The sequence below is a fragment of the Anarrhichthys ocellatus genome, unplaced genomic scaffold (genome assembly GCF_004355925.1).
Source record: "Anarrhichthys ocellatus isolate YVR2014 unplaced genomic scaffold, GSC_Weel_1.0 scaffold38, whole genome shotgun sequence".
NCBI classification, from domain to species: Eukaryota; Metazoa; Chordata; class Actinopteri; order Perciformes; family Anarhichadidae; genus Anarrhichthys; species Anarrhichthys ocellatus.
In genome coordinates this window covers 910,241-934,127 of record NW_022280068.1, presented here as the reverse complement: position 1 = coordinate 934,127, position 23,887 = coordinate 910,241, and the positions used below count along the sequence as shown (strand labels likewise).

At 41.9% G+C, this 23,887-nt stretch overlaps 1 protein-coding gene across 4 annotated transcripts in view; it reads left to right on the top strand.

Moving 5' to 3' along the window:
• sorcs1 (sortilin-related VPS10 domain containing receptor 1) overlaps positions 1-23,887 on the top strand; it is a 152,301-nt gene that overhangs the window by 95,124 nt on the left and 33,290 nt on the right. For all 4 annotated transcript variants that reach the window (XM_031867137.1, XM_031867136.1, XM_031867138.1 and 1 more), the window contains exons 4-11: positions 2,790-2,948; positions 9,821-9,894; positions 13,749-13,813; positions 15,153-15,271; positions 15,457-15,546; positions 18,615-18,794; positions 20,487-20,633; positions 21,718-21,820. In XM_031867137.1, coding sequence (XP_031722997.1) covers positions 2,790-2,948; positions 9,821-9,894; positions 13,749-13,813; positions 15,153-15,271; positions 15,457-15,546; positions 18,615-18,794; positions 20,487-20,633; positions 21,718-21,820 — 937 coding nt within the window. The remainder of the gene's footprint in view (positions 1-2,789; positions 2,949-9,820; positions 9,895-13,748; positions 13,814-15,152; positions 15,272-15,456; positions 15,547-18,614; positions 18,795-20,486; positions 20,634-21,717; positions 21,821-23,887) is intronic.

Here is a 23,887-nt window from a genome sequence, read left to right as displayed (position 1 = left end):
TCTGAAACATTTAAGTGTGACAAACATGCAAAAAAATAAGAAATCAGGAAGGAGGCTGTATATTTTTCAAGGTGAGAATGAACCTGTGGACAGGAACTGTGTTTCTATGAGCACCATGGCCTCGTGTCGTAAACATCTTGATCTGGCCAGCATGTGCATTGGTTTTGGAAGCGAGTGAAAGGAAGACGCAACTCGGTCATAAATAGGTTCACTCCCTTCAGTGGTCTAGGCTCTCAACTTCAAACAAACTTTTGTCTTTTGCCTGGTGCATGTTGGTCATCATGTTCTAACCTGTGTAATGGCAGCAAACGTCTGGTTTGGTTAGACGCAGTGCTGTCGCTGCTGGCCACCAGCCCGTGTGACCCCTGACACTGCAACAAAACCCTTTCCCCCCCAACTCCTGAAAAAAAAAATCCAAGAGGAAACATTGCAATACAATAGAAAATACTTACCACTTTCGGAGGAGATGGGGCAATTCAGGATCGGTTTTGACTTCTTTCAAATCCCTGCATATGTTGAAAGACCGCCCATGGTTGGCTTGTGTTTTAGTCGCGCTCTGTCAACAATTTTTGCTCTTCAGTCTATTCTTTTCTTTTTCTCTTTGCTGGTCCTGCCCCATTATCAGCCATAACTGCCAAAATAACGTTAACAATAAAATTAAATAAAGAAAAATCCTCCTCCTGTTTCCTGTGAACTGGACAACTGGCCAAGGATAAACAGTATGGTGGAGGCATGTGTCTCAGCCATTGTTTTGTTGAGTTTAAATTAAAATACTCGTTAAATTAAGTGAGAACAACTGCCAAAAATGGTTTTCCTTGAAATGTCTCTCATGATACTTACAGATATAAAATATGGATAGACAGGATTGTGACATTTTCCTTCTAATCCAGTTTTATTAAGTTTTGTTCTATTTTAGCGTGATTCTCCTTTTCATTAGACAGTGGAATCCAATATTCTCATTCAAGCCCACACAAAATAAATTTATGGGATCTCATGCACACATCAACATGCAAAAAACAATATTTTGAGACACACGTTAGCAGGAAAGCTACGTGTGGAGCGACTGAGGAGAGGGAATAACTGTAGAATGCAAACAAGGCAAAGCCCCAATGATTTCACACCATCGTTCCTGAACTGAATAACATTATGCTACAGCCTAGAATCCTTTCCGTCCTCCAGCCTTTTCTCTTGTTTGTTTAAGATTGAAAAGGTTTCATGGAACAAACAGAAACAAGCCTCTTGCATCAGAACTGTAGCAATCTCCATATAGATTGCACCTGGGTGTATCAATCTCCTTATTCCAATGTATATTAGTGGAACACATTTCTGTTAGCGTGCTGAATCATATGTACATGCCTGTAATCCCCCATTCACCAGAAATACATCAGTCAATAATAAATTTGTCCACTCTTCCAGCTGAGTTGCAGTTCCAGGGAGTGAGCCCAGTGTTAATTGGGATTTGTGGTTCAGACAGTTTGAGTACATTTGATTGAATTGGTCAGCATGGGGCTCACGTATGTGGCATTATATCTGCCTTTTGTGATTGATGAACTGGTGTTAGTGGTAACTGCTGTTACCCAAGCGAGTGCTGACAAATGACTCAATAGCATGAGAGACCAGAACCACTTTGCTCTGCGGTGCCATACTGAGAATATTGACTGTGAGAGCAGTGTATTCTCTTTCTCACAGCTGTCTGATGACATAATGGCCACAGAGAGATTGGCATGCCGAACGCCATCTTTAAACCACATGAAAGCTTGAGTGCGCCGCAGGGACAGTATTTCAGCTCCGACCAAAAACAAAGCCGCACTTTCATAATACGAACATAAAATCGAACAAGTTAAAGTTTTTTTTTTTTTTTTTTTTTTTTTTTTTTTAACACGGTCAGCCAATTTCTCTACATTAACTGCACTAAGTCTAATTATTTTTGATACAATTTCAAATATTCCCCAGTGAATATTATGCCCTTAAGAGAGAATAAGAATAGAAGATGCTGACTGGGCCTTTTGTCTGTTACGAGCTGACTGCTAAACATCTGTATGTTGTTCCTTAGGCAACGTGCATCTTTAATGAGGGTCAAACCAGGGGCCAGTATTTTCCAGCACCAGTATAGACTTTACTAAAGACATGAGCATGCAGTGGCATGCAGTATCACATCCACACAGCCACAAGCGTGCCTCTCCAAACTCTCTGCTACTGCACTCTGCTAATGATGAGAGCTCTTGTGTGTCTCTGACGTCCACTGATTCAATTATATTTGCATCTGATATTATCCGGGGATTTCTTTGTGATTCTGTGATTTCTCTTCTGGGGGACCGTGCCAGAATTTTGAAAAAAAAAAAGTGGGACCTCCAAGAAAAGAAAGAAGCTCATGGGAAATTATAGCTTTCAAGGCCTGATTGAGCATCGGCGGAGAGAATGAAGAGAGACGTGAAATGTGAATGATGAGGCACACACAGCAACTCCACTTACACACACACACGCACACACACATGATATAATCAGTATGTATATATATATATATATATATATATATATAAATATATATATATCATACTGATTATATCATCAAGCCTAACAGATACCAATTATTATTTTTGACTTGGCAACATCAGTGGCCACATTTGTAATAATACGCTTTACAGCTCAGATATGCTAATACGTCCTGACTGACTTGTCACTTTGTGTCTGTCTTTTTAACGATGCAGACCTTCCTTCTGTTAAATGCTGAAAGCCACAGAGTGGAGCTCCACGTTGTCGCTAATCTCTCATCCTTCTGTCATATTCAGATCATGCTGCTGACTGATCCGGAGGTGGAGAGCAGTCTCCTGATCAGCTCCGATGAAGGCGCTACCTACCAGAAGTACCGGCTGAGCTTCTACATCCTCAGCCTGCTCTTCCACCCTGAGCAGGAGGACTGGATTTTGGCCTACAGCCACGACCAAAAGGTTAGAGAGCGGGCACCACGGCTAGTGTAGCAGACGGTTGTTCAAAGGTTTTAAAAGAAGCTGAATGTAAAGTCAGATTAGAAACAACAGCTTGATAAATGTGAGATCCTGTCACACAGAAGTGTGGCTCAAAGCACACGACATTCATTTGGGAGAGAAGCAGATACACATAGATTGGATAATTTAAGTCGATATCTTATTAAAGTTTGACTTTCTACATCAAAACAACACAATGTTTACCTATCAAGTCAAAATGGCAAGATTTTAATCAAACACTTTGATCCATAAATTCATTGTTATGAGATTCTACTGCAAATTTGAGGTGGCCAGTCAAAATGGTGGCTTTTAGGTCAAAGTTAAAGTCTCAGTCCTTAAGAGTGGAGTCCTGGTTGATTTGGTGGTGTTAGTCAGTGTGTTTCAATACTATTGTAATTTTAATAAAAAAAGACCAATTGGCCTTTTTCCATCATTCTGTGAGCAAATGTGATCTGATTTTGTGCTGCATGAGTCTGTGAACAACGGACGTGAATAGTTGGTTCATCGTTCTCACCGTTCATTGCTCCCTGACTTGTGTCAAAAATGAACAAAATGACCATTGTCTTGTTTTTAAGTCACATTTTCAGAGTCAAACACATTCCTTTTTCCTTTGACTACGTCATAATAAAAGTCAACCTGTGTTTCACCAGTTCAATGCCAGTTTATAACATGAGATGCTATACTTTCATCAGTGGGACGTTGGCTCATTCACCATTGTTTTACCTCATTCGGTGGTAGACCGTGAGTTAAAGGAGCAATGTGTGGGATTTAGTGGCATCCAGTGGTGAATCCACATTAAATCTGTATTCTGACTTTGAAAATCAAAACTAGTTTAACCAAAATAAGAGCCAGTTTTTTGATGAAATTCTTTCAATATCTCATATGTAAGCATACATAATGTATTACTTATCTCTAAGTTACAGAATATTAATATAAAACATGAAGCTAGACTATTCAAAATTTTGATTTAATTAAAGTGCCTACGTCTTTTGTAGAAAAGCGTTTTTACTTCTCAAAGTAAGTTATCAAAACAACTGTGGTTTCCTCGTCATAAATGACCCCTGTACAATACTTAGCTACAGCTTAGAGACAACGTGCAAATGCTTTTGAAATAGATACTCATCTAACGAGGCAGTACAGGATATATGCAAAAATAATTGTGTCTGTGAACGTGAGGCAGAGAGAAAGAAAAGAGAGAGGTCAAATTTATACACATTTTAAAATAACCGTTTGCATTAATAAAATGCTTTTCTTGCAGCTCAGCCCATTTGGGTCTAATGTTTCAGTTGTGATGAATAATGTAGACTTTTCCTTTGCTGACGAGACATGGGTGTGTGTGGGTGTGTGCGTGCGTGTGTGAATGTGTGTGTGTGCAAGCATGCGTCCTTTCCCTTCTTGAAGGAAGATCATACTTGCATTGTGCAAAGTATAATCCCTCCTAATACACTCACTCACTCACTCACTCACTCACACACACATACATACATACATACACACACATACCGACACACAGTGCTACAATTTGCTGTTTGATAACTCTGAGATGCCTGAAAGCCACGAATGCCATTTTTAAGTTGTGTTTTCAGCCATTTTTCACTTCATTTTAGCAGTTTTAGAATTCAGCTGTGCCGCCAACTTACTGGCGTTAAATGACTCAGACTGAATGCAGAGCATGAATACATGTAAATAAGGGTCTGGGCTTTCAAACCACTCTTAAATGATAATCATAAACCAATGATGTGATGGGGTTTATGGGTTTAAGGCTTCAGAAGTCATCACAGCATTTTGTATAAAAGAATCTGAATCTTGAAATGTATCCTGTCATAGTTTTGGAGTGTAAGTTATCAGAATGCTTTTCTCTTTTCCCTCTAGGTCTATGACAGCGGTCTCTTTAGAGGACTGTGTTTTTGACACAGAATTCAAAGTAGGACATTGGGTCTACACTCAGCTCTTTGAGCAATGTTTACTAAATCACATAGAATACTCTTCACAGACCTTGTGACGGGAGAGTAGCTTTCTTCTCTTTCTGTCAACTTTCTATGAACTTGTTCTGTAAACATTACATACAAATGTTTTCAGGTTGTATTAAAGAGAGATGGAGTGAATTTGACCTCTAATTCTGACAAATCCCGTCTGAGATGAATCCCATCTGAGTCCTTGAATCGTCCTCTTTCAAAAATCAGAAGCGTATTTCAGTGTTGCATAAAGCCTTTCAGTTATGAACTTGTTTGCAACCATTGAGTTTTTCCCAACACTCAGCTCGTCTAACACTGCCACTTGGTCAGACGCCCTCACTTTCAACTCTGCAGCTCTACATACCCATCTAGAGCCAGTTGTGGACGTTTCAGGGACATTCTGTCAGTTTACGCTCATTACATGTAGTCTCTTTTCAAAATGAACTTCTTCGGTAGGTTTACAAGTAATGCACATTTATACCTTTATAATTACTAAATATACATTTACTTAGAAGTGCTGCTTTTCCATCCAGTTAATTGTCTCACGACCCCCTCAAAGATATGTTGTGATCTCACAGCGGTTCCCAGTCCTGCATGACAAACACTGAAGATAAAGTTGTCAATGAAGTAAATCTAAGATTTTTTTTAGGGCTTGGCAAGTTAACGTGTTTTTATCGCGTTAACGCATTAATTAATTAACGGCAACAATTATTTTATCGGTCGTTATCGGTCGTTGACTTTTTTTTTTATTATTATTTTGAAAGTCCGTTGCTCACTGGCAGCGGTGGAGGAAGTCTTTGGCAGACTACGTTGGATGCAGCGTGTTTGAGAAGTATAGATAGACACAGAGAAGTGGATACAAACTGCAGCCGATTAGTATTGTGGAAGATGTCGGTCTGAGGAACGTTCTCAAGGTGCGTTCGCGTCACGTTTGGTGTGAACGCACCTTTAGGATCGCAATGAATGACGGCACGTATGAGCCTCAAGACGCACCATCACAAGAAGAATACACGAGTCGTATGAAAAGGAAAAGACTACAAAAGCGAAGGCGTTACAACGTGCACCAGCTGTTGCTCTCACTGGAGACTATTGGACATCGCTGGGTAACCATCATCACCTCGGAGTTACAGCATTATATTGATGAACAGTAGAGCTGCATTCACATGCTCTGACTGTCATGAAAACACAAGACAGACATTTAGCTGAAACGTGCTGAAACATTTTATTCCTGTTGCACAGCAGTGGAACGTTTCACATACAGTCAGCACACTGAGCACAGATAGTGAAGAGATAGAACTGCTGCTGTATAAAGGGAATACTGCTGTTAAAAATAACCTGATTTGTCTAAAAGTGTTTGCAAACCAAATGTTCTTGCCCTTTTGTTCATATAGCAGTACTTTTAAAATATAAGTGCGCAATACACTATTTTTGAATTCATTATTGAATTTTGCCATAACAATCCATGCGATTAATCGCAAAAAAATCATGTGATTAATCACAATTAAAAATTGTAATCGTTGCCCAGCACTAATATTTTTAAATATTTATTAAGACCAAAAAACTTGTTGTTATTGAGATTAACAGACTGTCATTGTTTGACATATTTCGGGGCCATTGTGAAGGTTTTAGTGAATCAGGCATAGGTAGATGATGAGATAATGGTACTAATGATTCTAATGAACACAGGATTTACAGCGCACGTACGATCAATTAACAGTGCAACAGCACATTAAGAAAATACGCCGCTCTTGAAGTCCCATAGATGAACTGAAGGACATAAAATGCATCACGATGTTGTTTTCCTTCTTCAAAGTGAAGGTTTAGGCTGTTCCTCCAGTTTTTTCAGTCAGACTTTTAGAGCTATTGACAGGAATGACTAAGCTCTTTGACAATGCGTCAAGAAATGCAAATCACTAACAACAACTTAACGCAGGAGCTCTGGCTTAGGGGCCCCTGAGCCCTTGGGCCCCTAGGCCTGGGCCCTGTAGGCCCGTTTGGCAATACGCCCGTGGAAACAGACGGCGGTTCACTAACTATTTAGTCTGTGTGGTCACTCCCTGTCTGGGGCCATCTCGCTCACTCATCATCTCCCCCCCCCAAAACTGCTTCTCTTTCACTTTCCTCACCTCCTTTTAGCAGTGCTGCTGCATTTGTTGATTGAGAGACTTTTGGAGGTTGTAAAGTCTGTGTCGACCCCTCCACCCCTCACCTCCCCCGCCTCCCACTCTCTGCCTCTTCACTGTCACTTGCTTGGCTACATACTAACTTGCTGCGGGAGGATAATTAGGCAAAGTGATTTCCTGCACCCCTCCGCCTCTCCCACTTTTGCTTGCATCTGCTTAGCACAGCTTGGCATGGACGTCATTGTAATGTCGTCACCCGTGCAGTTTGTCTCTCCCTCTTTGACATGAGAATATACACACATCAGCTGCAGTCACAGTGAATATATAGTTTGCATATGCTCACCGTGGAGCGGATACAATGGTGGAGGAATATATATATGCGTCACATAATGTCAGGACTGCAATATCATTCTGATAGGTGGAGGGGAATATAAAGTCTTAAAGGTTTAATATGATATATATATATATATTAGATATATTTTTGCATTACAATGTCTAAAAACAGCTAGACCTATGTTATATATTTTTTTGAGTTGTGTACTTACATTATTCCACATGTCAAACAGCTTTTCAACATGACAAATCTGTTACTTACGATACGGTTAGGATACAGTGTGTTTCTGTACTGATAGAAGGCTCTTTAAACTGAAGCCATTTGTGAATCCTAACATTATGGCTTTTACAGACTAAAGTGTACTTGTGGTATAACCTACGCAAAGTGAGGGATGACCATCCTAGCATGCTGTTTAAGGGACATTGATGGTCCTGAAGCTAGAGTCAGAGTTACATTTCAGGGCTGAGTAGAACCTGGGGTCAAGTTTGGAGAAGGTGGGTGGTCAGGCAAACCTGTAAATACTATCAGCAAATCAATGTGAGCCAGCAGCTAAGCTTTTATGATGCCATGGAAAAACAGGACTTAAGCCTGTGTAGAAAACCCATTGTGAATTTCACTTTTTTTGCGAGATGGCCAATAGGGTAGTGTTGGGAAGAGACGTCACCGAACTCTGTCTTTATCATTGTTTTAATTAAGAGACCCCTAGCAGCAGGAAACTACATATTGTGCATTGAAGCTGATTTTTGTTGAAGCAATAATCTATTAAAGTCAGCAGTAACCTTTGTCTTTAATTTTTGTGACGTTAAAATACAGCGAAATGTAAGGAAGCAATGAATAACAGGAATGCTTTTGAAATGCAGGCCTACACTTCACCCTTGGGGATGGAGTAAATAAATGCAATTATAAAATAAATGAACATAAACAGAGTCACATGTTTGTTATCCAGTAATATATGGTTATTTACACATTTTGCATGGTTGATCATGCTCACAATGGAAAAAGTCCAGCTTGAACCAGTGGAATAAGTTTTATGCTTCATTGCATTCCAGCTGTGAGCTCCAGAGGAAACAGGATTGTCATTGTGCTTTGTCAGAGAATGCAGGTGTGTTTGGAGACAAAATGACTTCAGTGAGTATGACAGTGAGGTTGTTAATTTACTTTTGGGGCACTAGGGGGTTAAAGTGCCCATCCCTGACTGCAACCACCCTGGCCTTTGTTGCTCGCCATGTCTCTCTCCCATCATTTCTTGTCAGCTCTCTAACGAGTTGTAATTACTAAACCCAATCTGAACACAAGGTATATTGTGTTAACAAGTTCTGAGAATTACATCTCACCTGGAAAAAAACATGAAACCTTTAGTCCTATTTTGAACATGAGGTAGTATTATCATTATTACAAATGTTTTTTGGTTTCATCTGCCTAAACTTGGGGGCCACTCTCTCGTGCACCACTTGCACGAGAGAGTGCAAGTGGTGCACTTTTTCAACTGTTTCATAGATGAAACATTTTTTGGGGGGGAAATTGGAAAGATTTTTCTTAACCTTATTTTTTCCCCCACTGTCAGAGCTTCCTTTAGAACTTGAAGGGAAAAAACATGCTCACTTACCTCCTGTACAGCAGCCATGAACATAGTTTGAGTTGTATGTGCCTAGGTTCAGAGATCTCTATCTCCACCCCAATGAAAAGGGAGTGATTTGAGTTTTTTTGTGGTGCTCATAGCTTTGTAAAATTATATTTAAAGCTTCATTATTCTTTCCTTTTGGCAATTTGGGGTGTGACTCAATAGCAAGCAAAAAAAGCAGATTTAAAATAAAGTATTGAATGTATTTTTAATATTGATTCAATAATTGATATCATTAAAGAATTAAACTTGAATCAGCTGAAACGGGACGTCTGAAATCACAATGGAACAAGTGAAGGTTCTCATTTTTATGGACAGCTGGTTCCATTCCACAGAGTTCTCCCATGCCTTCTCCTCCCTCTCTGTGTCGGGTGGTAATAATGTGAGCAATCCACTGATTTACTGACTGGTGAACAATGGCTGTATTGAGACCACCCACCAGGCCGGGGCTGCTCTCATCTCATCTTCCCCCCCGTTCACAGGCTTGCTACAGCACGGTGCATTTCTCTAGTGCAGGAATACTGACGCCCTGCACATCTTTCTTTGTGGTCCCATTCTTAGCTCGGTGGTCATTGTGTCCGTGTGTGCAGCAATAATCAGGTCTCTGCAGTAATAGGTAGTCGTGTTGGAAGGCAGATAATGCTTGTATCCCTAAATATCTTTAAGCATGTCCTTGTGAAAACAAACCCAGAGAAAAGTGGAAATGCACAGCGTGTGATAGTAGGATGGTTTGTGTTGCGGTACATCTGATTGGCTGTTTAGATGCTATGTGAATGAATTCTCACCTGGTTTTCTTGTTGCAGCTCTACAGCTCGGTGGAGTTTGGGAGAAAGTGGCAAGTGGTGCACGAGAGAGTGGCCCCCAACCGGTTCTACTGGTAAGTACAGAGATTTGGACATTGATGAACAAGTTGTCGACAATTTATGAAAAAATTATGAACTTGATCTGACATCATTCACGATTTAGCACTGGTTTTGTTCTATTCAGGTCAGGGCTGATTGAAAAAAAAGATCTAACTTGCAATTGCCTAATTGTTTTCTATAAATTCAACTCTAGACCAAAATTGGTGAGCTCCATAGTCTGAAACGCAGTAAAGCTAATGTATGCTTTTTCTCCATGAAAATAATCAGATACAATTATGCATGTTGCATAATGATGCATGATGTTGCTTGTTCCTCCAAAGATTCTGTAATGCAAACCAGTCAGATAGAAGTAATTGACTAACTAGTAACTAACCTAGCTAGTATTGTACAGAAATAATACCAATTCAGCACGTGCATTTCGTAAAATGTTACATTACTGTACTTGATCAACACGTTCTGTCTCAACTCGTCAAAAATCGACCCTTGCTCAGTGGCCCAACGCTTCAAACTATGACGTGTGTCACTTTACACCTGCGAAATGTCTTTATAAAAAAAAAAGCATTGGTATTTGACGAGTTGGAAGTGAGAACAGATTGACGGTCTAAGAGTGGCGGTGCCAAGAGGGAGGGGGGGCACGGCCATCGATCGATCAATCAATCACTGGAATGACATATTGACATAGATCTCAACGAGCCTATGAACTACCACAGCATAAAAACCCATCTGGCCGCCCTGATGATAAATGTCTGGGGGAGCCACTGCGGTCCAAATGGCATTATGTTAATTGGTAACAGCTGCATAGTGATAAATATGACAAACATTCTTGTTTTTAGTGTATGGCTTTTTTATGATGATTTTAATGTTTGTAAAGTGTCTTTGAGAATTTTGAAAAGCGCTCTATAAATAAAATGTATTATTAGTATTATTATTATTATTGCAGTTTCAATACAAAAAGGAAAGAATCATTCAGCTTTAATTATGATTTGGATTTTCAGGTTCAGTTACAGGATAGGATTCATCCAACTCTGGAAAGCTGTTAAATGTGTTTAGTAATGATAATAAACAATTATGTATCTGTACAAATGAAATGATTTAAGAGGCGCTGGATTATTTCATTCTTGAACAATTGTAAATATTTCATGCAGATCTAGACAAACTGTTGCATTAATATTACGAAACAAAAATTGTGTGACAACTTATCAGTAAAACTAGTGTTGACGTCATCACATGCAGGGCACTTTTGACATTGTAAATGTCCTGAACAGACTGCGCCTCTACAAAGTGAGGAGCGGATGAGCCAGAGAGGTTTTTAAGATTTTAATTATTCATGTGTCTGGATTACTTGATCGTCCTCTGTGGCAGACAGTTACATTATGTGACCGACAGTGTTCAGCCGTGGAGAGAGGCTCCAAAATCAGTTTTGGACTCAGCCTGAGTACTGTTTTCCTTTGAGTTGAAATAAAGTATATGAATGATTGAAATAATCTCATGGTTCCTCTCAGCAAGGCCTTCAAAGCCAAGTTGTGATAGTTTGTGTCTATCTGGAATCGTTGCATAGTCGTTAACCCTTCACACCTCGCATTACAATGTGCCTCGCATCCACATTGTATCTAGATATGATTTGTACTGATAACATTTACACCTCGTCATAACAGGTGTCTCCAGTGTCCAAACGCATCAATCTGGTGCACAAGAAAAATTAAGAGGCTAGATAAACTATTTAGTTGTTTGCTCTAGTAAACAATTTCATTATAAACACATTGTTATAGATATGAATGGTGATGATCCAGTAAATGAGACAGGACCCGTATTGGAAGACGGGTTGGGTGGGTTGCCAACATAGCCCCAGACTCCTGAGTCGTGCCGGGAGCCCCTTTCTTCCCTGCAGGGGGAGATGGCACAGCGATTGCAAGTCTATGGCCCCGGGTTGCAGCGAGATCCAGTCAGGGGTGGCCTCTAGCCACCTTTCACCCCAGGCCTGTTGAAGCCCACGCACGAGAGCCGTTCACAGCGTACATGGACGAAATACACTTAGCAAGGGCCAGGCAGAACTGGGGAGAAGGTCCTCCCACAAAGAGCGCCCGTTCCTGAGTAAAATCCCCCCAGGCTCTCTGGAGAGAGCAGATGGGCACAACGAGTTGTATAAAGTATATCACTTTTCCATTTTGGACAGCATCCACAATTTTCAGGAAAGTTTCTCACTGGCTGCCGCTGTACGGTGCACGTGCAGCGGTATGGCGGCTCCACTAGTCCACCGATGTGTCCTTGGGCAAAACACTTAACCCCAAATTGCTCCCGCAGGCTGTGCCTGCAGTGTGGGACTGTTAGAGTCGTGATGGGCAGGTGGCACCTTACATGGTAGCCCCTGTCATCAGTGTATGGATGGGTGTGAATGGGTGAATGATGAAATGTAGTGTTAAAGCACTTTGAGTGGTCAAAGCAAAAATTATGATTCATATTCGATGAATTGTGCAGCCCCACTGCTCTCCCGTCCTCTCCTCAGCTACATGGTCTTGTCGTCATCAGGTCACAGGTGTCAGGTCCAGCTCAGCGGTATCTAGCATGTCTGGCCTCTACACAGTAACTAACTGTAACAAAAAGCTTTCACCTCTATAAACTGTCAGGGTAGTAACAAGCTGGGCAGCCAGGAGTGAAGGGAGCCTGGAGGGCTGATGCTGCAGAAGCTGTCAGAGTTCTATTTTGGGACGCATACTGTGCCGTAGCTGTGGTGGTAGTCCTGGTAATGAGGCTGCAGAGGGAGCTTATGGCCGGTGGACATGTGGCCACCAAGCATGTGAAGGAGATGAAGAGTAGTCAGCTCATTTAATCAACATGACCAGCACTCGGTCACACGGCGCAGGTCGGTGCAGATTTGAACAAACGGCATTCTCAATTCCACCGCATTCAGCTATAATCACTTTGTGAGCTTAGCTAGTACAGCCGTGAAGTGTTTTGCATATGACATTACCAATCGCTATAAAAACATCTGGAGCTGCCTGAATGGGATATTTTTTAGCTAAGCAACAGCTCAGCTCCACTTGTTCTGACGTCTAGTGTCCTCAGAGACCACACAGCTGTCCGAGCTCGTGTCACACGAGCACAGAGCCGCTGCAGTGGGCCGGCAACGTAGAAGCTGAGCTTTGCTTCCCACCGCTTAGAGGTAAAGTTTAAACAAAACCATGAAGCTCCACTAACTAGAAGAGTTTTTCTCTGCCTGCCTCACCCTGTTCTTGAGTAGCTGAGGGGATTATTCAGTCAAAGTGGAAATGGGGTTTGGATGAGAAAATCATCAGTGTAATTACCAATGCGTCTAATGCTATGGTGGTCTCTCACGGTCCCCTTTTATCTCTCTCTCTGTTTAGGTGTGTGCTACCTGTGGACTCATTCTCTGCCCCCCCCCCTGTCTCTCTCCACAATCCCTGTTCTCCCTCCATGTGTGTGCTGTCTTTGCTTCCCCTGTGATCCCCCAGTCTTTTTAATACATATTTAATGCCCTAATGATTATATGTTATTCCCTACTGTAGAGAGAAAATCAATGGCTTTTCCTCTCCTAATGATGCCAGGAAACCTCTTCCTCCATCCGATCTGGGGGCTCTACACATTTATATCACACAGTAAACCTGAGGTCCTTTTTCGTCACACTTTAGACTCTCATCCACAATGCAGACAAGGCAATTCTTCCACCCAACTCCTGCTGATGTTTACCACAACTGTCATAGCACATGACTCAACCTCTTTGTAGTTATACATTTGTGCGACTTTGCAGTGTGCAATCTATCAGGTCAGACAGCAGCTACAGTGGGTGGCATCTGCCTGAAGGCTAAAGACTAATGGTGATGTTCCTGAAACACATTTGTCTGCCTTTCAGGTCAAAAATGGGTTTGGACAAAGAGCCGGGCTTAATTCACCTGGAAACCAGCATCTCTGAAGGACGTGAGTAATGGAATTCCGTGTTCAGCGCTCCGCTTTCTCCTGTCTTTGCACTGTATGAACATTGTGCTGAAGTAGAGAAGAATTGGGAGTTGTGTGTGGACAATGCTGCTGAAGGGTGATGCAGGGGGACATCGGAAATGGCCGAGTCTTGGGACAGACAATAGCCATAGAGTGAAAAGTAATGCATTTATTAGAATGCTTTTAAAAAGCAAGTGATTTAGCTCAGTGGAGCTTGCGTTGGAAAAGAGAAATATCACTCGTCCTCCTGAATGACAATGAACACTGGGATATTATGAGTTCCTATAGAGTATTTGATTTGACTTGCTTACTTCGTCAATTTTTTTGTTTATTTGCCCCATTATTTGTCATTTCATTATTTATTTGACATTAAATGTCAGCGCAATTTTAAACTTTAAGAAATCATTCATTTGCTATAAATATGATAAACTGTTATAAAGGGGAATCCCACTGATAGGTCCGATTCCAATCCGACCCCTCCACCCTCCCAGTTGCTGACGGAGAACTCTGTGCTTCATTCAGCTGTGAGTGTTTGTAGTCATACTCAGAGAGCAGAGTATAAATACAGCAGCAAGCTTCAGGACAAACTTCCCTATCTCCAGCGGACACAGAAAGTCTCTTATAACTTTTTGCAACCATGGTTCCATATCAGCTTCTTTTCGGAAGCAGCAACCTACGCCTGTGGAGAGAAATAAAACTCAAGCTTCTTTGGTGCCATTTATTTTTTTTGTCAACCTCTTCTTGCGTTCAACTTTAATATTTATGAGCTGCTTGGTTTATGCAACAGTCCCTGTAAATATACACTTTACAGTCAAATGAACATGTCTACCATTTCTAGACATTTGATCCTTAACGCATGGTAACCTTTAAGTTCTTGACGTCTGTATGGCAATATCTAATGTCTCTTAGTTTGAGCAGAGCAAATGTTTGTACAGGACTAAAATAATGTTCTGTAGCTTTAAAGTACCAATCATACGAACACACATAACAAACATCAGTCGTGTCAGAAATTGCAGTCACGCAGCCAGAGACTATTGATCATGCGCTTGTGAACGAAGCTGACATATATTTGGCAGAGGCTAACATGCGGGGACAGGCTCTCTGCCGGCGCCGCAATTGAAGGCAAGGAAAGCAATTGGCCTCTGTGGTTATCTGTCTCACCCTCCGACTGGGACCACTTTATTGACACGTGTAATGCAGGAAGCCACAAAGAAGGCTGCTTGGCTCTGGATGAAGGCTGCCTTTTCTTCATTGGCTAATACGGTCGCTGATGCCATGACTTGACGTGTGTGTATGTGTGTGTCTTTGTGCGTGGGAGCAGAGGCGCTGTATGTCACCTGCAAGCTGCAGAACTGCACCGATGCCAACAAGGGCAAACCATTCCCCGGCTACATTGACCCCAATTCTCTGGTGGTACAAGATGAGTATGTCTTTGTCCAGGTAGGTAATTGTCCAGTTTGCTCAGTGAAAAGCTTTCGAGCCGCGTATGAGACATTTTTCAAGGTCATTCTCAGAGAGTGCTATTAGTGCAGCTGTGTGTCTCCGTAGTGGTGAAAAATGCTTGGTCTGTTTTTTATTTGACGTGTCTCCAAAATGTTTTCACTCAACGATTTCATCACCTTAAGGTGTCAGCCGCAGGGAGGCCGATCTACTATGTGTCTGCTAAAAGGGATGTCTTTACACCAATGAAGCTGCCCAAGTACACACTTCCCAAGGTAACAAATATACTGCCTGATTCAAATTCAATTAACAGATATGCACGAGATCTTGATGATTAACCACCTGCTTCAAATGTTATCCAGCGATTTAATGGTAGTTATTATGACGGGAGCAATGGAGGGAGTCCATTCACGTTCACGTGTTTGGAGGAGGATGGGTAAATGGACTTTCACCCATGGGACAGCTTTTTGTGTCCCATTTGAAACCAAAAGTCAACATTGACTTATTTGACTGTACTTTTGGAATGTAAATCACATACTTAACTAACTCCACGTACATACATTATGTAACAACGTCTTTTAAACCAAACTACAATCTTTTCCTAAATCGAACCAAGCAGTTTCGTTGACTGAACCTGAAGTCATGTTCTTTCAATTCACCGTCTGAAGCATTAGAATGATGATAACCATTGATAACGCCTCTTCAATCGGCTGACAACATTCTAATTGTGTGATTAAAAAATAATGGATTGATCTTTGGTAAGAGTCCATATCTTATCATGGGTCACCGATAATATTTGAAACAAATTCAATTGAAATTGAGTTGGTAGTGGTGCAGTTTGTTGTTTTGTAGTTGTCTGCATGCAAAAGCACATAATATGCTTTCAGCTCTGTTTGGTATGTGGGCTAGAGATGTAGTGAGGTGCCAGTTCATCGCTGGCGCTGCGTGACACTCTTCCTTTGTTATTTATGGGCAAATCAAGGCCAAAAGTAACTCACAGTGTTTTTCACAATTGTTATTCCGTGCTGCTCCGTGTGCGCATGGCCTCACTTGTCACATCCCCATTGACAATTAGACATGTTTTATTCAGTCAAGCCCTGGGCGCCCCGGTTGCTGTCGGCTCATTGCAAGGTGTTATTGGCACAGCCAGAGGTAGATGAAGCACAAGAGCATGGCCTCAACTGCATAATCTCTGTCCAATAAGCCTGACGTAGTGATAATGATTGAAGTATCCTCTTATTAAAATGGGTGAATAGAGAGGATGTAACAGTTCGGATTATTGAATATGATTAAACCCAACGAGAGTGTTAAAAAATCTTTACAATCGGTGTTTGTCATTGAGACACAATCAAAAACATGATTATAAGAAGCAAATTCAAACGTTTATAAATGTCAACTACAAATGAAACCTGTTAACACTGGCCCGCCCACCTTTTTTGGAATGTTAACTGTACACCTGTGTTATGTACACAAGTGTTATGTATAGGTAGGTACTGATGCGACATATCTTTGGAAAGCTAAGATTCTTGTGATTTGATTTATGCAAACCCTTTCAAGATACAATCACAACAGCAGGTACAATCAAGGCCTCTGTCAGACCACCAACCAACAAACAAACAATTACAAAATTGAGGCAACTCCCCAATGAAGCCTCATAGTATTCCACCCATCGATAATATTCCAACAAAAATGGTCTTGTTACATTGCCAAAGGTCCAGACGATCCAATCCAGTAAAATATTTAGTCCAAAACACATTATTACGTCCATAAATACCCGCGGGCTGGTGTTGCATCATTTCAAATTACCGGCAGATATGCCTAATTATTTATGTATTTTCCAACATAACTCCGATTCACATTGTCTCTGGGTCTCAAAATGGCGGCTGCACTCTGTCCTTTCGATTGACACCTCACTTGACCTATTAGGAGCTTCCACGTCCTGTCCACAGCCTACAATAGCCAACGAGAGTCCGCGTTGAATGAAAATGCCTGCCCCTCTTCTTTCGTGTAAAGCTCGAGCCAATTGCAACCGATCGTTCTGATGACTGACGCTTCGTATAGCCAATGAAATTTAAAAAAAGACGGTATACAGCTTCAGTGGGTAGATTTAGAGCCACAACACGGAAGTCACTGCGTAACCGCGAGTCAGGTCCCTGCATCCGTGCGTAAAATAAAAAGTGTGATTTTGGAGACTTTAGGAAAGTGAATAATGGCAAAAGAACTTATAGATTACTGTATATCGATATAAATAAGCTTTAGTTTGAATTATGAATACACACTTTTACACAGCCTAGGTATGTGACCATGGGTCTCCAAATGTCCTTTTTTGGAAAACGCCTAGACATACCCTTAGAAAAACATGTGTAAAATATGAATTTACTGTGGTATTGTTATCAAATTTGAACTTGGACTAGGTAAGGCTTCATGCTGTGGTCCCAGCTAATAAGTCCCAGCTATAGTCATCTGCAGGCGTCCGTTTGCAAAAAAATATTCAGGCGGAAATAAAAACCTTCTACTTCAGTGTGTTTAAACTTCTATTACTCAATGCCAGTAGCACTTACAGTGAAAAACATCAGAGTGTTACCTTCCAAAAGAGACCAAAACCATGCATGTACTCCAAATGGTTCAAGAACAGCTTTCAATTTACTTTGGGTATGCCTTGGATAGGTGTTTTAGGCAAATTTTACTGGAGTGGTAACAGGTTAAGTGCTTATTTATTCTATTAATTTTAGAAATTAATACATTAAAAAAACAAAATTTGTTTCCCCCAAAATTTGTTCCCCCGACAGAAAATCTATCGTGAATTATTTACAAATAATACATTCCAAATAAGCATTCTGCTTATTTGGAAGTCTCCTAAGTCTAAGTTTTTTACATATACATACAAGAATTTTATACATGTTGAGTTCAGGAGAAGCCGAAAATCCTAATTCAAAACTTCAATTGTGTGAATAGTTAGTTGAACTTAATAAAGAATACACTCGGAATCTAACTTCTAAATGTCAGTACACCCCCTCTGTTTTCAAATCTTTTTTTTAGAAAATATGAAAATATTAAGATATATATTGTGTAATGAGGCAAGACTTAAAAGAGAGATATTATTTACAAGCCGTACCCACACACTTGACCTATATGCCAAATTGCAGACTCCTATGGCGAAAATTGGAGGTATTTTTTGGATCAACAGAGTGAGTTATGGAGCTGCTGGTCGCAGCTAAAAGTCACGAAGCCTGCACCTAAAAACAAAAACGGGACCAAAGGGAACATTAACAAGAAATATCAATCACTGCTACTGATGTATTTATTATCTATCATACTGGTGTTAACTTTGCCTCTCTTTCAGGACCTGCATGTGATAAGTACGGATGAAAACCGAGTGGTTGCAGCGGTACAGGAGTGGAACCAGAATGAAACCTACAACCTGTACGTGTCGGACACGTCGGGGGTCTACTACACCCTGGCTCTGGAGAATGTGGTCAGCAGCATGGGCCCTGAGGGCAACGTCATGGTCGACCTCTACGAGGTAAACATCCATCCATCCTTCCATCCATCCTTCCTTCCTTATCCGCAGCAGGCTAAGCAGGGTATTCCAGATGTCCCTCTCTACATTATCCAGCTCTTCTTGGGGGACCCAGAAATGAGATATTTAATCCCTCCAGCATGGTCTGGGCCTCATTAAAGTGTCTCGTTGAATTTATTTCTAAACCTAGTTTATTATAGTCTGTGTAGTTCTCCACTTTTTTTTTTCTTTGGTTGAACATTCTAAAATTTTGATCCTATTTTGGTAAAGATTATTTTATTCTTTTTGGGGTCTGTCGGGGCTCAGGTCTGACAGTACTGCTCCATCAGGTCCAGGCTTTGCTGTGGGGGGCAGCAGGATCAGATTGTCCCCAAAATTCATGATTTTCACTTCAGATAAGAGATAAGATAGTCCTTTGTTAGTCCCGCAGTGACTTCCTGATTGTGGAGACATACCTTGGGGATAGGGCACTTGTTTATTACAGTAGCCTATTTATTTATATATATATATTGAAGACGGAGCCTTGACGAATGCACGTTTTTTGCAGAATGATGTCGACATCATTTTTTGAATTCAAGAGCTAAACTCTTCAGCCCGAAGCTTGAAGATTCTCACTCGAGTCAGTCCACTCGACCTCGGGGGGGGCTCTGCATAGGCTGCATAGACTGGTGTGGACAAGTGGACTTCTTTTTTTGTTGACTCTGCTCCAGTCTTCCATTGGTATGCCGTACATGAGGTCTACCCCATACCCCACTCCACCCCCAAGTCTGCAGTATTCATTTTGGCCATTTTTTTCTTTTTTAGGTAACGGTATCAAATAAAGGCCTGCTTGATGAGAGCTCAGCCTACAAGTTTATTATGAACACTGATCAATATTTTAGAGCTAGGAGGTAGAGATGATGTTTTGTCATTTTGGAAACAGCCCCTACTGCTCTAGGCCAACAGTCTTCAGAGCACATTGTGTGAATACGAAGTAGCTTCAAAGTGCTGACATCAACAAAGGCAAGAGGGGATTGTGCCAGGGATATGGATTTTTTGGAGGCTGAGATTATTTCTTTCTTTGATGAATAACTGCAGATATTACTTTGCAAAATGCACCTAATCCAAAAAGAAAAAGAAGTGTGCTAGGGGCTAATGTTGAGGCTCTTGTATGCATGCATGTACAACATTTAAAGCCATAGCCAAACATCTGTACAAACTATATATCTGAATCAGATAATTAAGCTGTTGATGATGCTGCAGGTGTCTTGCTGTGGCCTCGGCGATATAATCAAATCTACTGTCTTGATTGGGGTCGCCACCCAAAATATAGGATATGCTAAATCTCTCCTCCAAGGGAGATTGAAGTATCAGTCAATTACTAAAGTGAACTTTCATCGCCTGATGCGACTGCCACTGATTCCTAGGGGCTTCCAACAAGGAGTCAGATTAATTTAAGGCACACATTGATGACTGAAAAGTCCCCAGACAGTCAATCATTCTCCACTCAATGTTTGTTTTTGTTGGGAATACAGAAGAGGTAGGCGTGCTTCGCTACAACGCCCCAGGGCATGTGATTTGCTTTGCAGTCTTTGCATACATTTTCTGCAACAAGACTCGGATATATGGAAGTACAATAATAAAATATTTTGGGCGTATGACGTGTGCATCTGTTTTCATTTGCAGTTGTGAGCTGTTCTCTTTCTGATTCCCCAGGTAGCGGGAATAAAGGGGATGTTCCTCGCCAACAGAAAGACGGAGAACCAAGTGAAGACGCACATCACCTACAACAGAGGCAGAGACTGGAGTTTACTGCAGGCGCCCAGCAAAGACCTGAGGGGCAACAGCATTCACTGTGTGCTAGTGAGTGTCTTCGTATCTACAAGCGTTCTGCTGCGTTCATACATGGTTATGTATGTGTGTGTGCTTCCATCAAAGAGAGGCCTTGACAGGAGTTGACTGATCCCAGCAGCAATGAGAGGCCGAGCTCAGAAAGAGCAGCGCCCGTCAAAGCTGAGTGCTCTGAGGCTGCTGAGACGAAAGGTCAGCCATTTTGATTCAGTCCAATAAGCTGACCTCCCATTTAAAAAACAAAGACAAAGAGGTGTCAGACAGAAAAGCAGACGTTTCGTTCTTCCGGAAAGACCTTGAAAGTTGCTTCTCATAGTCTAGTCTAGCTTTCACTCAAAGGCCAAGGCGGGACAGTCAGAGTAAGGATTCTCACTGCATATCTTTTTAACTACGGATGTGGTGTTTTGTCAGTGAAGCCCACCCACTGCCATCTCCCTCTTCTATACTACATTACAGTCATTTAGCAGATGCTTTTATTTATCCAAAGCAATTCAGATCCTATCACACCGTAGGCACAGCTACGGGAGCTAAATGTCTTGCTCAAGGACACATCGACATGCGACTAGCGGAGCCAGAGCCGGGGATCGAACCGCCAATCCTCTGATTGAAGGACGGCCCCGCTCTCCACTTAGCCACAGTCGCCCACTATTCTGTGTACCTGAATGAGAAGAAGCCAGACGAAGATGACCGTGTCGATTTGATGGTTTGTAACATGACTTGATATGAAAAGTACTCACCTTTTTTATTTTGATAAACCAATTAGGGATTCTGTGGCATGCCTCGCCATCTATCCACATTATACAGTCATTTGTCAGGAAATGTCAGAGTTTTAATAAACCTCCAAACAGCCCGTCACAACATGGCCTGCACTACTGGCATTTTGCTGGGTCGTAATGAGAATTGTGTCGGTAAAGGTTAACCCAATCAAAATTAATGGTGGAACCAGCCAATGGGGAAATGGTGTTTGTGATGAAACTCGCGACTTGGGAGGGTTGTGCATCCACGTCGATGCAACAGCCTTTCTTCCAGAAGCGTCTTTTGAAGGTCTTTGGTATAATAGTTTTGATAACTGAGTTTGTGATTTTCTTCTCTGCAGCCATACTGTTCATTACATCTCCATCTCCACGTGTCTGCGAATCCCTACACATCTGGAAACATAGCCAGCAGGGACACAGCGCCGGGGATCATTGTAGCATCAGGTAGGTGAGAGGGAATCTCTTTTGAGTAACATGTTTCTCTTTTCTTGGTCTCCTTTCAGTTCAGAGGGTTTTTTTCTTAAAAAAAACAAACCCCTCGTTGAAACCCTTTCTGAGCTTTTTTCTGTTTATTACAAAGTAATTATATAATATTCTCAATTGTTGTTGTCTTTGACACCTCTACCAGGTGCTCACAGTTTGTATACTTTTCAGCCCTTTGTCTTTCTTAGGAGGGGGCATGGGATCTTTAGGGAGGGATAGCAGGTCAACAGTATACGCCACATAGAAATGGTGTACATCAGTGGCCCCCAAACTAAGGCCCGCAGGCCGGATACGGCCCGCCTCCACATTTGGCCCGGCCCCCTGAACAATACCAGAGAGGCATTCTGATTTTTTTTCAGTCTGGCCACGCAAATCCTAGACTAGCCCCTGTCAAATAGAACGGAATAATGGCGAAAAGGTTAGGTAAGAGAAAAATTGATTCAGAATGCAGGGTATTTAACCTGCAGTGGTCAAACGATTATCTTTTTGTTCAATGCAAAGAAAAGGCTGTTTGTCTCATCTGTCAAGAGGCGGTGGCGGTATTCAAAGAATACAATCTTCGCCGACACTATGAATCCCGTCACAAAGACAAATATGATAACTTGCAAGCAGAGAAACTCTCAAAGCTAAAAAGTGGACTGTTAGCTCAGCAGAATACATTTGTACGCCAAGCTCAGCTGAACCAGTCATCCGTTCGGGCCAGCTTTCGGGTTGCTCAACTGATAGCAAGCAGCGGTAAACCTTTCACTGATGGAGAGTTTGTCAAGAAATGTTTGAATGCTGTCGCGGAAGAGTTGTGTCCCGAGAAGAAAGATGTATTTAATGCCGTGAGTCTGTCGGCGAGTACAATCACCAGACGCATTGAAGAAATCGGGGGTAATGTATATGCCCAGCTGCAGCAGAAGACGAAAGAATTTGACTTTTTTCCATTAGCACTGGATGAGAGCACGGACATGCAAGACACAGCGCAGCTGCTCATTTTTATTCGTGGAGTTAGCGCAAACTTTGAGATGTGCGAGGAGCTGGCAGCCCTCCAAAGTCTCAAAGGGACTACAACGGGGGAGGATATTTTCGGCAAAGTATGCCAAACCATGGAAGAGTTGGACCTAGACTGGTCAAAGCTTGCCAGCATCACGACTGACGGGGCTCCTAGTATGGTGGGCGCGTCTCGTGGTCTAATAGGACGCATGAACCGGGAGATGGAAAAACGGGGTCTCACCGCCCCGATACAATTCCACTGCCTAATTCACCAGCAAGCACTGTGCTGCAAAGTGTTGAAGTGGGATTCTGTCATGAAGGTTGTGGTGTCATGCATAAACTTCATCAGAGCAAAGGGACTGAAACACAGGCAGTTCCAACAATTCCTGTCTGAACTGGAGTCTGCGCACGGCGATGTGCTGTACTACATAGAGGTCCGTTGGTTGAGCCGGGGCAGAGTTTTGAGGCGTTTTTACGAGCTGCTACCCGAAATTAACGCATTTCTTCATTCAAAAGATAAAACGGTCCCAGAGCTGATCGACCCAGAATGGAAATGGTACCTCGCATTTTTAACAGACTGCTGAACAGCCTTAACTTGCAGCTACAAGGCCAGGGGAAACTCATTTGCGACATGTATTCTCACATAAAAGCATTTGAGGTGAAACTTGCGCTGCTTTTGGAACAAGTGAAAAATCACAACTTCATCCATCTCCCTGCTACCCAAAACCTCTCTGCAGAGAACCCAGCGGTCCCGTTCCCAGCTGAAAAGTGTGTGGAAGCACTGGAAATGTTGAAGGCGGAGTTCGGTGTGCGATTCCAGCAACTACATGTTAATGCAAAAGAAATCTGTCTTTTCCAGAACCCCTTTCTTGCCGACATCGATGAAGCCCAGCCTTCTTATCAGTTTGAGTTGGCCGAGTTACAGATCTGTGATGTTCTGAAAGACGCATTCAAGCCCAACAGTCTCATTGACTTCTATGCCGCCCTCCGAAACGATATGTACCCTAACATAAAAAAACACGCAATGAAGATGTTTACACTTTTTGGCAG